This window comes from Carcharhinus amblyrhynchos, chromosome 21 (assembly GCF_965287045.1).
Source record: "Carcharhinus amblyrhynchos chromosome 21, sCarAmb.v2.hapA, whole genome shotgun sequence".
Lineage (NCBI taxonomy): Eukaryota > Metazoa > Chordata > Chondrichthyes > Carcharhiniformes > Carcharhinidae > Carcharhinus > Carcharhinus amblyrhynchos.
In genome coordinates, this window is record NC_137344.1 from 49175578 (window position 1) to 49191002 (window position 15425).

Sequence of the window (15425 nt, forward strand, 5' to 3'; positions counted from 1 at the left end):
CTTGCGGAAGGATATATTGGCCTTGGAGGGAGTGCAGAGGAGGTTTACTAGGCTGATACCGGAGATGAGGGGGTTGGACTATGAAGAGAGACTAAATAGACTGGGTTTGTACTCGTTGGAGTTTAGAAGGATGAGGGGGGATCTTATAGAGACGTATAAGATAATGAAAGGGATGGATAGGGTAGAGGTAGAGAGATTCTTTCCGCTTAGAAAGGACAGCAGGACTAGAGGTCACAGCCTCAAGATAAGGGGGGGCAGTTTAGAACGGAGTTGAGGAGGAACTTCTTCACTCAAAGGGTGGTGAATCTCTGGAATTCTCTGCCCATTGAAGTGGTGGAGGCTACCTCGCTAAATATATTTAAGTCATGGGTAGATAGGTTTCTGATAGACAGGGGAATTAAGGGTTATGGGGAGAAAGCGGGAAAGTGGAACTGATCCACTTCAGATCAGCCATGATCTTATTGAATGGCGGGGCAGGCTCGAAGGGCTAGATGGCCTACTCCTGCTCCTATTTCTTATGTTCTTATGTTCTTATCTGTTTCCCTATCTGCTCTTCAATATCCCTGTCACTATTGGGCAGCCTATAGAAAACATCCAGTAAAGTTATCGACCCCTTTCTGTTCTGAACCTCCACCCACAGAGACTCCGTAGACAGTCCCTCCACGGCGTCCACCTTCTCTACAGCCATGACAGTGTCCCTGATCAACAGTGCCACTCCCCCACCTCTTTTACCTCCCTCCCTGTCCTTCCTGAAACATCTGAATCCCGGCACCTGAAGTACCCAGTCCTGTCCCTGAGACATCCAAGTCTCTGTAATGGTCATCATATCACATTTCCAAGCAGCGATCCATGCTCTAAGCTCATTCACTTTATTCACTACACTCCTGGCGTTAAAATAGACACATCTCAGATCTTTGATCTGAGCACTCCCCTTCTCCGTCACCCGTCTATCCTCCCTCTTACACTGTCTACAATCCTTCTCTATTTGCGAGCTAACCTCCTCGCTCTCAGTCGCCTCATCTCGATTCCCTCCCCCCAACCTTTTGAGTTTAATGTCCCCCCAGTAGCCCTAGCCAACCTTCCCGCCAGGATATTGGTCCCCCGGGGATTCAAGTGCCACCCGTCTTTTTTGTACAGGTCACACTTGCCCCTAAAGAGGTCTCAATGATCCAGAACCTGAATCCCTGCCCCCTGCTCCAGTCCCTCAGCCACGCATTCATCCTCCACCTCATTCCATTCCTGCTCTCACTTTCCCGTGACACAGGCAGCAAACCCAAGATTGCGTTCCTCCTTCTCAACTGTCTACCTAACTCCCTATATTCTCTTTTCATGACCCCTTCTCTCTTCCTACCTATGTCAGCGGTACCAATATGTACCATGACCTCTGACTCCTCTCCCTCCCACCTCAGGATTTCTGGGACGCGACCAGAGACGTCCCCGTTCCCGTGTGTGTTTGTGTTGATTATGTCAGCCCATTTACGGGTGCGATGTTCCCACTATTAGTGCATGCACGTTTAAAATAGTTAGATGTCTATAAGATGGAATCCACTGCCAACAAATCCTACAGCTATTGCTTTGTCCTCCACGAGATCCTTGTTTCAGACACTGGCATTTACCAGTGCTGAGTTCCAGCACTTCATGTCGTCAAACGCAACTAAGCACTTAGGTGCTTTACCACCCCTCCTCGAATGGACCCGCTAAACGTGCTGCACAGACCTTTAAGGCAGCCATGAGAAAAAACAATCACCAACATCCCTGCAGAAAAAATTAGCCCATTTCCTCATCCACACATGAACATTGGAGGAACCCCTGCTGAGTTAATCATAGGTTGTCAGCTAAGGAACCAGGTATTTTCAAATTTGGCAGGGAGGGCGGAAGCAAGGCAAGGTGTTCAGAAGAAGAATCACGATGCATCAAAGGTCGAGAAAACATTCAAAGTAGATGAGCTCATACTTGTTAAAAATTTTGGAAGAGGGGTCTCAGATCTGGTGGTGGACCAATATCACATGAAGTGGAGGTACAAAATCCTTAAAAAGGATGTGGATCATTTGAGAAGACGGGAGTTATTTTGAGATGGGCAGTCTGCTCCAATTGTTTCTCACAGTAATGCTGCTGTTAGTTGAGAAAGCGAAAGGTGAGTGAGCCTGAAGAAGAGTCATACATTGTTCTGGTGAGAACTGAAGAAGTAATGAGCATTGACGCACCTTTGCAAGATGGAAGTCAAGCTTCTGAGAATCTAACCAACGTCACCTCGATTGTGGAGACGCAACCTGCTGAACCACGTCACACCCAGAGGGAGAGAAAATCCTCTGATAGGTTGAGTTTGTATTGAACTTCGATAAGAACATTCTTTTACGTAAGTAGTTTAACTTTTTATAGTAAGTGCCTTAAATGGGGGTGGGTTGTAGTAAGCGGACTCTTTAAGGGGTGAGGTCTCAGAGAGTGGCTAATCCCTAGGCTGGGCATGGGTTTTCCCGGGCAGGAGGGATCCTGGAGCTGGAGAGGATGGGAGCATTTACTAGCACTCTGTGTACAGTGAAGGTTAGTATAATAATTAGTTTGTTGTTACTCAACTTGAGTGACCAGTCACTCAAGATATGACACGGGTTGATCGTAACCACCTTGCTTTTGTCCTCTGTGTTTCTATTTCTAAAGCCGGATCGAGTAGACTTTATGAATCATTTTCTCAGCCCGCCTTGCCACTTTCAATGATTTGTGCACACGTACCCTCAGATCCCTCTCTTCTTGCCAACTCCCCCACCTCTAGAATGGTATTTTTATATTGCCTCGCCTCGTTCATGCTCCCAAAATAAGTCGCTCACACTTTACATCAAATTTCATCTGCCACTTATCCACCAGACTATCTAAATTCTCTTGAATTCCATCACTATTGTTCCCCACAGTTTCCAATATTTCCAAGTGTTGTGTCATTTGATTGATTGACAATGATTCACACTGTCAGGAACTGGATTCTTCAGAGATAACATCATGGGTAATAAGTTGTCATGCCAATTTCTCTCTGTTTAGAAGCACGTTCAAGGAACGAGAATGCTCCACCTTGAGGTGAGGGTGTGTTTCCTTCAACCTGCCCCAACCTTGCAAATGACTCCTGGTCATAGAATCATAGAACCCTACAGTGCAGAAAGAGGCCCTTCGGCCCATCGAGTCTGCACCGAACACAATCCCACTCAGACCCAATCCCCCCTATCCCTACATATTATACCCACTAATCTACCCATCCCTGGACTCTAAGGGGCAATTTCTTAGCACGGCCAATCAACCTAACCCGCACATCTTTGGACTGTGGGAGGAAACCGGAGGAAACCCACGCAGACACGAGGAGAATGTGCAAACTCCACGCAGACCTGAGCCGGGAATCGAACCCAGATGCTGTGAAGCAGCAGTGGTAACCACTGTGCTACTGTGCCGTCTCTGCAATTTTGGCTAGGTTCAAGGGTGGAGGAAGGGGGATCCACTCACACGTGTGCTGTATAGTGGGAGTCATATCCTTGGGTTTAAAAGCACCCTTGGATAATTGCCTAAGGTGTTATCAGGAACAATCTTTGGCTCATTACCCATGATGCCACGAATGACCCTTTGCCTATCGTGGGGTCATGAATGATCTTTAGCCGTTTGTATGCAATATCTTGCCGACCTTCTTCCCAACACAACACAACTCTCACGAAATCAAATCAATGAATATACCAGAAGACTCAGATAACTCAATCAAATGCTTGTTTATTAAAGCAGTTGAGTCGTGTTAACATTAACTCTTTAGGATATAAGGTAGACTAATGTTTCACATCCTGCACCTTACAGTTCTTTGCGTATTGTGTGAAGAAATGTATTGCAGCACAGAAAAAAATGACATTGTAGCGAAATCCCCTCTATAATCTGTATCTACCTTTAAATATAAAAATAAACAAGACTTGAGAGGATAGCCTTAAACCCCACGGGAAAATAAGCAAAGAAATATAACTTCAATATAAATCGAGTAACTAAAAGAGCGAGTTTAGTTTCGAAGTTGTTGGAGACACATTGGCATAACACTCAGTGGCATCTGTAGGCAGTGATTAGTATCCGCTAGAGAATGGTGAGTATTGAGATCTGAAATCATATCGGTTTGTGGGCTGATAGCTGGTTTGCTGACCAGGCTCTGAGTGGACTGGGAGAAGCAGGAGGCCGGAGAGGTCATCTCTTTCGCACCGTTTCATCAACTCCTTGTAATGGACGCGCTCCTTAGTGTTAGGGTCCATGAGATCCTTTGTGTAATTGGAGTCCTCCTGCAGGATCCTGGCCGTGTCATTGTCGATCATTTTGGACTTCAGCGCCTCCGTAATGGGCAAACGGCCTGAGTGATTAGGGTCCACCAGTCCGCCGGTGAGATACTGGGCCTCCAGGTACTGGTGGGCACTCTCGGTGGGCAGCCAGCCCTTCTGGACAGCCACCCCTACGGAGAGGCGCTCTTTTGTGACAGGGTCTTCGAGTCCAGTGAAAGCTTTTTGTGCGTTGAGCAGTCTTCTCTCATGGGTCTTGTCGACGAGGTTCCTCTCTACTGCCTTGTGGACCGAATGTCTTTCCTTAGTCGTCACATCGATAATCCCTCCTGTGGCTGCCTGCGCCTCCAGTAACCTCTGAGCAGTGATGGGATCGAGTAGTTTCTTGTTCAAAGCATTTGTAATGGACAACCGTGAATTAGTCGTTTTATCATAGACTCCAGCTATAGGCTGCAGATCCCTGTCATTATGTGCCCTATATTTTGCAAAAGTTGGGCTTGAATAGTTTGATGATTGATATGTGGGAGAAATTGGTGGCACGGAATTTAATGAGCCTATGTTTAATGCTGTTGGTTTCTCTTCACCCGCCACTAGCAACGCAAACTCGGATATTGGCAGCTTTCCATCCCTATAAAGTTGCAGTTCCTCGTGTGTGATCCTTCTGTCCTTCAAGGCCGCCTCGATGGAGTATGTTTTCCCACTTTTCTTGTCTCGCAGGACAGCTGTTTCTCCTGATGGACCATGAGTGGAAATCTCTTCCCAGTCACACTCTAACTCCTGAAGCTGAATATACTGCGCCCTATCTATCAAGTTCTTTTTGTAAGCCTCATAGGGTGATAAGTCATCGCCAGTTGCTGGATCCACAATGGATATCTTCGTGGACAAGTTGGTTTCTCTCATCTGCATGTCTCGCTGACGGGTTTCTTCCCTGTTGATCTGTGACTCAAGATCCCTGATTGTGTATTCCTTCTCGTGAATCCTGTCTCTCTCCTTCAAAATCTCTCTCTCTATCCAAGTCAGTTTAGCATCCAGCTCGTGCATCTTTTGCTTCTCGTTTTCATGATGCAGACTAAGACGTTTGAATTCCTCTTTATGGGCAAGCGTCTTCTGGGTCTTTTCCTGCTCTAAATTTCTCAGCTCCTCCTCTAGGTTAGCCCTCTCCCGGAGAGCAGCATCCCTGGCCTGCTTTAACTCAGATTCCACACGGGACCGTGATGCCATTGAGTCTTCTAAGTTCTTGGTCCTGTCTTTAACCCTTCTTAAGTCCTCCTCCAAGTCAAGCCTGCTATTCTTCTCCCTGTTGAACAAGTCTCGAACATGAGCTCTCTCCTGCTCCAAAGCCTTATCTTTCTCAATCCGGATAACTTCTCTGCAGATGACCCTTTCCTGAGATTTTTCCTTGTGCAGGATCTCCAGTTGGAGTTGAGCTTTCCGGATATCTTTCTTCAAGTTGGCAGCTTTGTTTCTTTCTTCGTCCAGTTTCTGACGAAGAGTTCCAGCCAGGTTTTCCAGTAGTGGATCTTTTTCCACTTTAAGGACTTGTTCGGTGACAATGTTCTCTTCCATGGGGGGAGGATTTGACTCCAGCTCGCTTATTCTGCTTCTGACCTGCTTCACTTCATTCTCAACCTCCTGCCGGAGACCCCTTTCTTCCTCAAGGTTTAGCTCTGCCTCTTTTTCCTCCACGAGAGCTTTTAGATGCTGAACTTCGATGTCCAGGGTACGTCTCTGCTTACGCTCTTCGTCCAAGTTTTGGCTAAGGTTATTGTGCTCCATGGCAAGTTTCGGGTCTTTTTCCAAACGAACCATTTCCTTAACGACTATCTTCTCCTCCGGTTTCTGCCTCTGCAGCAGGGAGTACATATTTTGCAAGTCAAACACCAGTGATTCCATATTCCTTCTTTTCTCGGATTCCTCGCGAACTATGTTTCGGAGGCGCACCAGCTCTTTCTCCAAAATTGGATCATCTTCGTATTTTGTGATTTCCTTGGTCACCACCTTGGTCTCAATCTTTGACTTCTCTTTCCGCCAATCATCTCTTTCTACCTTCAACTTCTTAATCTTTCCTTGCTTGCCACCGTAGTCATTGTCCATTTCCGGCAGCTGGCGTTTGATCTCGTCAATTTCTTTGAGCATTGCTGGGGTTTTTTGAAGCTTCACAACCTCCTTTGTGATGTCTTTGTACTGAATTTGGGGTTTCCTATCCTTGAGCACTTCCAGGTCTCCCTGTGCAAGGGTGATCTCCATCTCCACGTCGCCCCTTCTCTTCGCAGTTTCTCGAATCTCTTTCTTCAGTTTTGCTATTTCTTGCTCCGTCTCTGGGAGGACGCGGAAATTCTCACGGACGATTTCCTTGATTTCTATTTTTGGTTTTTGGTCAGCTACAAGTCTATATTTCCTCTGCAGCTCACTCAGTTCTTTCTCAAGGAGGCTATTATTCTGGTTCTCGTCCTCACAGAGGCTTCGGAGCTTGGCTAAGTCCTTTTCAAGTTGTGGGTCCTTTTCCACCTTCTTGATTTCCTTAATCATGACCTTTGGATCAATCTTCTCGGTTTTCTTCTCCAGCGTCTCAATGTGAGCTCTTAAGAGCCTTATCTTTTCAAGTAGTGACTGCTTCTTCTGACTCTCATCGTCAATCTCATTCTGAAGACTCCTGGTAGCCTTCAACATGACTGGGTCCCTCTCCACTTTGACCTTTTCGACCGTGACAACCTTTTCTTTGATGTTGATTGGTTTCTGTTCAAGGACGGTGACCTCTCTCGTCAGGCGGTCCCAGTCGCCGATGGTGATTTGTTTTTCTCTTCTCAGAGTTTCGATTTCACTGCGTAGGTTTTCAGCCTCCACATCGAGGGCAGGGTTCCTCTCGATCTTCTTCACTTCTTTGATGATCTGGCCAGTTTGGGCATTCTTTTGTTCATTTTCCAACAAATGGATTTGCTGCTTTGTTGAATCGATGGCACTCTGAGTTCCCTGTCTCTGTTTCCGTACGTCATGGATTTTGTTACGCAAAGCAGAAAGGTTGCTTTCTACTTTGGGATCCCTATAGTACTTCACCACCTCTTTCTCTTCTGTTCTATCCAGGGGTCTCTGTGCCCTCAGAAGACTAAGTCTCTTACTGTGCTCTTGAAGAGTTGCTTCAGCTAATTTTGTCTTCTTCTCCTCATTTTTATACTGGCTTTGCAGGTCAGAGCCTTTCTTAGCAAAGAGTGTGTTTTGTGACTGTAAGTTCTGTTGTGATATCACTTCATTCACCGGAGCTTCCTGTTGCTTGAGAGAAAACAGGAAGTTTCAGAACCTTAATTCTTAATTTACATAGATATTACATAGATTTACATCAATTTGAATTCTATAAAATTCTAAAGATGGACATGAAACAATTGTCGTTAAAAAAAGACCCCCTCTGGTTCATTAATGTCCTTTAGGGAAGGAAGTCTGCCATCTTTACTTGGTCTGGCCTACGTGCGATTCCAGAGCAATGCAGTCAACTCTGAAATGACGTATGAAGGCACTCAGTTCAAGGGTAATTAAGGTTAAGTTTAATTATTGGTGACTAGTGGAGTGCCCCAGGGATCGGTGCTGGGGCCTCAGCTATTTACCATTTATATAGATGATCTGGAGGAGGGGGCTGAGTGTAGGGTGTCGAAATTTGCTGATGACACGAAGATAAGTGGAAAGTAAATTGTGCAGAGGGTGTAGAAAGTCTGCAGAGGGATCTGGATAGGCTGAGCGAGTGGGCGAGGACCTGGCAGATGGAATACAATGTTGGCAAGTGTGAGGTTATCCACGTTGGCAGGAATAATAGTAGGAGGGATTACTATTTAAAGGGTGAAAAACTGCAGCAGGCTACGGTGCAGAGGGACCTGGGGGTCCTTGTGCATGAGTCGCAAAAACCCAGTCTGCAGGTGCAGCAGGTGATCAGGAAGGCGAATGGGATGCTGGCCTTTATAGCGAGGGGGATAGAATATAAAAGCAGGGAGGTCTTGCTGCAACTGTACAGGGTACTGGTGAGGCCGCAGCTGGAGTACTGTGTGCAGTTTTGGTCGCCGCACTTGCACAAGGATATATTGGCCTTGGAGGGAGTGCAGAGGAGGTTCACTAGGCTGATACCGGAGTTGAGGGGGTTGAACTACGAAGAGAGGCTGAATAGACTGGGCTTGTACTCATTGGAGTTTAGAAGGATGAGGGGGGATCTTATTGAGACGTATAAGATGATGAAGGGAATGGTTAGGGTAGAGGTGGAGAGGTTCTTCCCGCTCAGAAAGGACAGTAGGACTAGAGGGCACAGCCTCAAGATAAAGGGAGGGCAGTTCAGAACGGAGTTGAGGAGGAACTTCATCACTCAAAGGGTGGTGAATCTCTGGAACTCTCTGCCCATTGAAGTGGTGGAGGCTGCCTCGCTAAATATATTTAAGACACGGGTAGATAGGTTTTTGGTAGGCAAGGGAATTAAGGGTTATGGGGAGAAAACGGGAAAGTGGAACTGATCCACTTCAAATCAGCCATGATCTTATTGAATGGCGGGGCAGGCTCGAAGGGCTAGATGGCCTACTCCTGCTCCTATTTCTTATGTTCTTATATTAGTGTCACAAGTAGGCTTACATTAACACTGCAAAGAAGTTACTGTGAAAATCCCCTAGCCGCCACACTCCGTCACCTGTTCGGGTTACACTGAGGGAGAATTTAGCATGGCCAATGCACCCTAACCAGCACGTCTTTCAGACTGTGGGAGGAAACCGGAGGAAACCCACGCAGACACAGGGAGAGCGTGCAGACTCCACATAGACACAGTGACCCGAGCCGGGAATCGAACCCGGGTCTTGTAATCAGAGATGGGCAATAAATGCTGGCCCAGCCAGCGATGCCAATGTCCCGTGAATGAATAATAAAAAAAGATTTGCGTGACAGAGACAGTAATAAAAACATTTCAAGACCAATATATCAGGGCTATCGCATTCATATTGTTAACTCGTTTCTCTCTCCACAGATGCCACCAGACCTGCTGAGTTTATCCAGCACTTTACAAGGGGCCACGGGCTTAGGGTGAGGGGGGGCGAGGTATAATTCGGATGTTAGAGGGAGGTTTTTCACACAGAGGGTAGTGGGGGTATGGAATGCACTGCCAAGTAAGGTGGTGGAGGCAGGCACGCTGGAGTTGTTTAAGAGTTACTTAGACAGGCACATGAGTGGGATGGAGATGGAAGGATATAGGAGACTGTTTTAAATAAGGATCAGGAGCCTTGGGACATCCCTGGGAATCAATTGATTCCTAAAAAAAAAGAACAAAAGAACAAAATCAGCCTGGGAAACAGGCCCTTTGGCCCAACGAGCCCGCGCCGCCATCTCAACACCACCAGTGCCCCCCTCCACCCACGACCCCTATCTAATGTTTTATGGCCATCAGATTGAGGGGAGACTAATTTAGGGACAATTTGTTACACCAATCAACCTAATAGCACATCTTTGGGGTGTGGGAGGAAACCGGAGCACCCGGAGAAAACCCACGCAAGCACGGGGAGAATGCGCAAACTCCCACAGACACCGGCCCAAATCCATGTGTCTGCACAGCAAACAGTGATAGTCACTGAGCTGTCGTCTTGCCCAGTATCTGGTCCAGTTTAGGCACACACTAACGACATGAAGCACTAGGCCAATCTCGAACAACCAAGAGCAGCCCCAGTACAACCCATCGCGTGTATGCCCCTCGTTGGACACGAGGCGGACCGACTTAAAACCTGTGAATGAAAAGAGAAAAACATTATTATCATACTATACCCATTTACATTACCAGGGATGCCCCAATGCTAATGACCTTTATTTAAAGGTTCTCCTATATCCACCCATCTCCAACTCAGTCATGTGCCTGTCTAAGTTACTCTTAAAGGACTCTAGCGTGTTTGCCTCCACCACCTTACTTGGCAGAGCATTCCATACCCCCACTACCCTCTGTGTGAAAAACCTCCCTCTAATATCTGTGATGTACCGCTCCCCCCTCACCTTAAGTCCATGGCCCTTTGTCCTACGTGTCTCTATTATAGGAAAAAGCTTACCTCTGTTTACTCTATCTATACCCTTCATAATCTTATATACCTCTATTAGATGCCCCCTCAGTCGGCGTCTTTCAAGGGAAAAGAGCCCCAATTTCTTCAATCTTTCCTCATACCCCTGTCCTTCCATACCAGGCAACATCCTGGTAAACCTCCTCTGCACTCTCTCCAGAGTCTCCACGTCCTTCCGGTAGTAAGGCGACCAGAACTGTACGCAGTACTCCAAATGCGGCCTAACCAACGTTCTGTACAACTGCAACATTAGACTCCAGCTCTTATATTCTATACTCCTTCCTATAAAGGCTAACATACCATAGGCTTTCTTCACCACACTCTCCACTTGCATTGCCACCTTCAAAGACTTGTGCACTTGCACCCCCAGGTCTCGCTGCGACTCTATACTCCTTACGGGCTTACCCTTTATCATATAACTTCCCCCTACATTATTCCGGCCAAAACGCATCACCTCACATTTATCCAGATTAAACTCCATTTGCCACGTATCTGCCCAATCAACCAGCCTATCAATATCCTGCTGTATTGCCAGACACTGCTCCTCACTGCCCGCCAATCCAGCCATCTTGGTATCATCAGCAAATTTGCTGATCACACCACCTACTCCCTCTTCCAAACCATTTATATACACTACAAAGAGAAGAGGTCCCAGTACCGAGCCCTGTGGCACACCACTGGTGACAGACCTCCAGCTAGAAAAAGACCCCTCCACAACTACTCTCTGACTCCTCTTTGCAAGCCAGTTCTCTACCCATCTAGATACCTGACCACATATCCCATGAGCTTTAATTTTCTCTACCAACCTACCATGAGGGACTTTGTCAAATGCCTTACTGAAATCCATATAGACGACCTCAACGGCTCGTCCTTCATCAACCGTTTTTGTCACCTCCTCAAAGAATTCTACCAGATTTGTAAGGCAAGACTTCCCCTTGACAAAGCCATGCTGCGTATCCTTAATCAGATCGCAACGCTCCAAGTGCGCCTACATCCTATCCCTAAGAATCCTCTCCATCAATTTACCTACCACTGACGTTAAGCTCACTGGCCTATCGTTACCCGGGCTATCCCTCCTACCCTTTTTAAACAACGGTGCCACGTTCGCTGTCCTCCAGTCCTCTGGGACCTCACCTGTGTCCAAAGAAGAGACAAAGATTTGCGTCAGAGGCCCAGCAATCTCATCCCTCGCCTCTCTAAGCAGCCTGGGATAAATGCAATCAGGCCCCGGAGATTTATCGGTTTTAATGCCCTCTAAGAGCCCTAACACTTCTTCCCTCATAATCAATAGATCTTTCAATCGGTCTACTGCTCCCTCAATGACCCTACTAGACATCAAGCCCCTCTCCTTCGTGAATACCAACGCAAAGTATTCATTCAGGATCTCCCCCATTCCCTCTGCCTCTGAGCACAATTCCCCACGTCTGTCCCTGAGAGGACCGATTTTACCCCTAGCCACCCTTTTGTTCTTAAGATAGGAGTAAAACGCCTTTGGATTCTCCTTAACCCTACCTGCCAAAGCCATCTCATGCCCCGTCTTTGCTCTCCTAACTCCCCGTTTGAGATCCCTCCTACTCTCTCTGTATTCCTCCAACGCTCCCTCCGTTCCCAGCTGCTTAGACCTGACATACGCCTCTCGTTTCTTCCTAACCAGGTCTTCTATATCTCTAGTAATCCACGGTTCCCTAATCCTACCTTTCCCATCCTTTCTCCTAACCGGCACATGCCTTTCCTGCACCCTTTGCAGTTTTCCCTTGAAAAACTCCCACATGCCTAACGTGGTCTTGCCTTCCAACAGCCTATCCCAGTCTGTATCCCTAAGCTCCTGCCTAATCTGGCTGTATCTAGCCTTCCCCCAATTTAGCACCCTCCCCTTAGGACAGCTCTCGTCTTTTTCCATTCGTATCCTAAAGTAGACGGAGTTGTGGTCACTATTAGCCACATGTTCGCCTACTGCAACCTCAACCACCTGACCCGGCTCATTGCCCAGAACTAAATCCAGTATCGCCCCCAGTATCAGGCTATCTACACACTGTTGCAAGGACCCTTCCAATACACATCTTACGAATTCCTCCCCATCAGACCCCCCCAGCTCTAGACACCTTCCAATCCACCCCAGGGAGATTAAAATCTCCCACTACAACAACCCTATTCTTCCTACACTTATCCAAAATGTCCCTACATATACCCTCTTCTACTGCCTGCGGGCTATCGGGCAGCCTATAGTACACTCCTAGCATAGTAATGGCTCCCTTCCTATTCCTCAACTCCACCCACAGAGACTCAATTCCCAACCCCCCCATGTTATCCTCCCTCTGCACCGCTGTGATCTGCTCCCTAACTAAGAGCGCCACTCCCCCTCCTCTTTTCAACCCTCCCCTATCACGCCTAAAACACTTACACCCTGGAACATTTAGCTGCCAGTCCTGCCCCTCCTTTAACCATGTCTCTGTCACTGCCACCACATCTAAATTCCTCGCGAACATCAAGGCCCTAAGTTCATCTGTCTTACCCGTCACACTCCTCGCATTAAAACAGATGCACCCAAGACCCTCAGGCCCTCTTGGATCCTCCTTCTCCTGGGGGATTTCCCTATCAACTAGACTTACCCTGACCTCCAACTCACTCCCAGTGCCTGAGCTGTCTCTCTCCTCCCCAACCCTCCCTCCATACTAGTTTAAACCCTGCCTAAACACTCCAGCCAACCTCCCAGCTAAAATATGTGTCCCCTTCCCATTTAAGTGTTCCCTATCCCTCTTATAGAAGTGCCCTTCCTTTGCAAAGACTTCCCAATGGTCAACAAAACTAAAACCCTCTGTCCTGCACCAATCCCTCAGCCACACATTCAGCTGTAGGATCTCATTATTTTTATCTCTGCTATTGCTGGGCACTGGCAGCAGCCCAGAGATCACCACCCTGGAGGCCCTACACTTCAGCCTGGCTCCCAACTCCCTGAACTGCCTACGTATATCCCCCCTACTCTTCCTTCCTATGTCCTTCTCTCCTACATGTATAATTACATCCGCCTGGGTCCCTTTGCCCTTCAAGATTCCCTCTACCCTCTCCGACACATCCTGTACCCCAGCTCCAGGGAGGCAGACCACCATCCTGGAGTCCCGCTTTTGCCCACAGAACCGCCTATCAATTCCTCTAACCCTCCCGTCCCCCACCACTATCTCACATCCAGCCCCCTTCCTTCCCTCGGAGGCATTTTCCTCTTCCCCTCGTGCCCTTTCCACCTCAGTTGGCGCCTTACCCCTGCTATCTTGAGACACTACCCCTGGGGGTAGCCTTTGGAACATTACTCCTCTTCTTTCTCCCCTTCCTAACTGTAACCCACCCAACCCCCCTTCGAGGCTCTGAGATCCCCTCTTGAATCTGGTTCCTATTCATTAATGCCTCATTCTCCCTCACTAAAAATAAATCCTCCAGCCTCAACTCCAGTTGTCTAACCCGGGCCCTCAAACGTTAGACAACTATGGACCTCCCAACATATTTTCTGGCTCACTTGTTTTATTTCTGAGCTTCTGGGGATTCCCTTGAATGTTTGTATAAGGACGTGCATGTTATTGATGTTTTTCTCTTTTAATCCACAGGTGTTTCGGTCCGCCTTGTTGTCCAACGAGGGGCATACACGCGGTGGGTCGTGCGAGGGCTGCTCTTGGATGTTTCGAGAGTAGCCTAGTGCTTCACGTCATTAGTGTACGCTTAAACTGGACCAGATGCTGGGCAACACGACAGCTCAGTGACTATCACTGTTTGCTGTGCAGATACATGGATTTGGGCCAGTGTCTGTGGGAGTTTGCGCATTCTCCCCGTGCTTGCGTGGGCTTTCTCCGGGTGCTCCGGTTTCCTCCCACACCCCAAAGATGTGCTCTTAGGCTGATTGGTGTAACAAATTGTCCCTAAATTAGTCTTCCCTCAATGTGGATTGCCAAAAGCATAGACAAGGGTCATGGGTGGAGAGGGGACTCACAATGTTAAAATGGCGGCATGGGCTCGTTGGGCCGAAGGGCCTGTTTCCCGTGCTGTGTTGTTCTTTGTTCGAAGAAGGAGGGATCCCATAGAACCCTGTAGAATTCTAACAGGACTAGGCAGGGTAGATGCAGGAAGGATGTTCCTGATGGTGGGGGTGTCCAAACCAGGGGTCACAGTCTGAGGATATGGGATAAACCTTTTAGGACTGAGAGGAGGAGAAATTTCTTCACCCGGAGAGTGGTGAGCTTGTGGAATTCACTACCACGGAAAGTAGTTGAGACCAAAGAGTGTATGTTTTCAAGAAGCAGCTAAATATAGTACTTGGGATAAGGGAATCAAAGGATATGCAGGAACAGGCGACTGAGTTGGATGGTCACCCATGATCAGAATGAACGGCAGAGCAAGCTTGATGGGCCAAACGGCCTCCTCCTGCCCTTATTTCCTACGTTTCTAAATCATGACCATTCTCAGGGACTTGCCAACCTGGTGTTTTTAATATTCTCCCTTTAAGCTGTGCGTGGAGATGGATTCCTGTATTCTCATCACTAGGGGCACCTGGGCAAGATTTATCTCTCAGTTCATCGTCGGTGAGCTGGTCATTACTAATACTTGTGGGATCTTTCATTGGTTGCAAAGGGATTGAGGGCCTCCTGAGACCATGTCAGACAATTCAGGAAAGTCCTTTAGAACATAGAACATTCCAGCGCAGTACAGGCCCTTCGGCCCTCGATGTTGCGCCGACCAGTGGAACCAATCTAATGACCCTCTAACCTAAACTATTCCAATGTCATCCATATGCCTATCCACTGACCATTTGAACGCCCTTAAAGTTGGCGAGTCCACAACTGCTGCAGGCAGGGCATTCCACGCCCTTACTACCCTCTGAGTAAAGAACCTACCTCTGACATCCGTCCTATAATTACCACCCCTCAATTTAAAGCTATGTCCCTTTCGTTGCATATAACCGGGATATCCCAAGAGAGTCATTTGTGACTCTCGGGCAAACGGCATTTTGGCCTTTATTGCAAAGAGGGCAGAGTTTAAATATAGGGAGGTTTTGTTACAATTGTGCAGGGGTGTTAGTGAGGCCTCACCTGGAATACTGAGTACAGTT

General features: G+C 47.6%; 1 protein-coding gene across 1 annotated transcript in view; it reads right to left on the bottom strand.

The window, feature by feature from the left end:
* Positions 1-3718: 3718 nt before the first annotated feature.
* The window catches only part of LOC145356411 (envoplakin-like), a 94083-nt gene continuing 82376 nt past the window's right edge, over positions 3719-15425 (bottom strand). The window contains exon 22 of the mRNA XM_080209124.1: positions 3719-7544. Within this exon, the coding sequence (XP_080065250.1) occupies positions 4074-7544 (3471 nt within the window). The 3' untranslated portion in view covers positions 3719-4073. The remainder of the gene's footprint in view (positions 7545-15425) is intronic.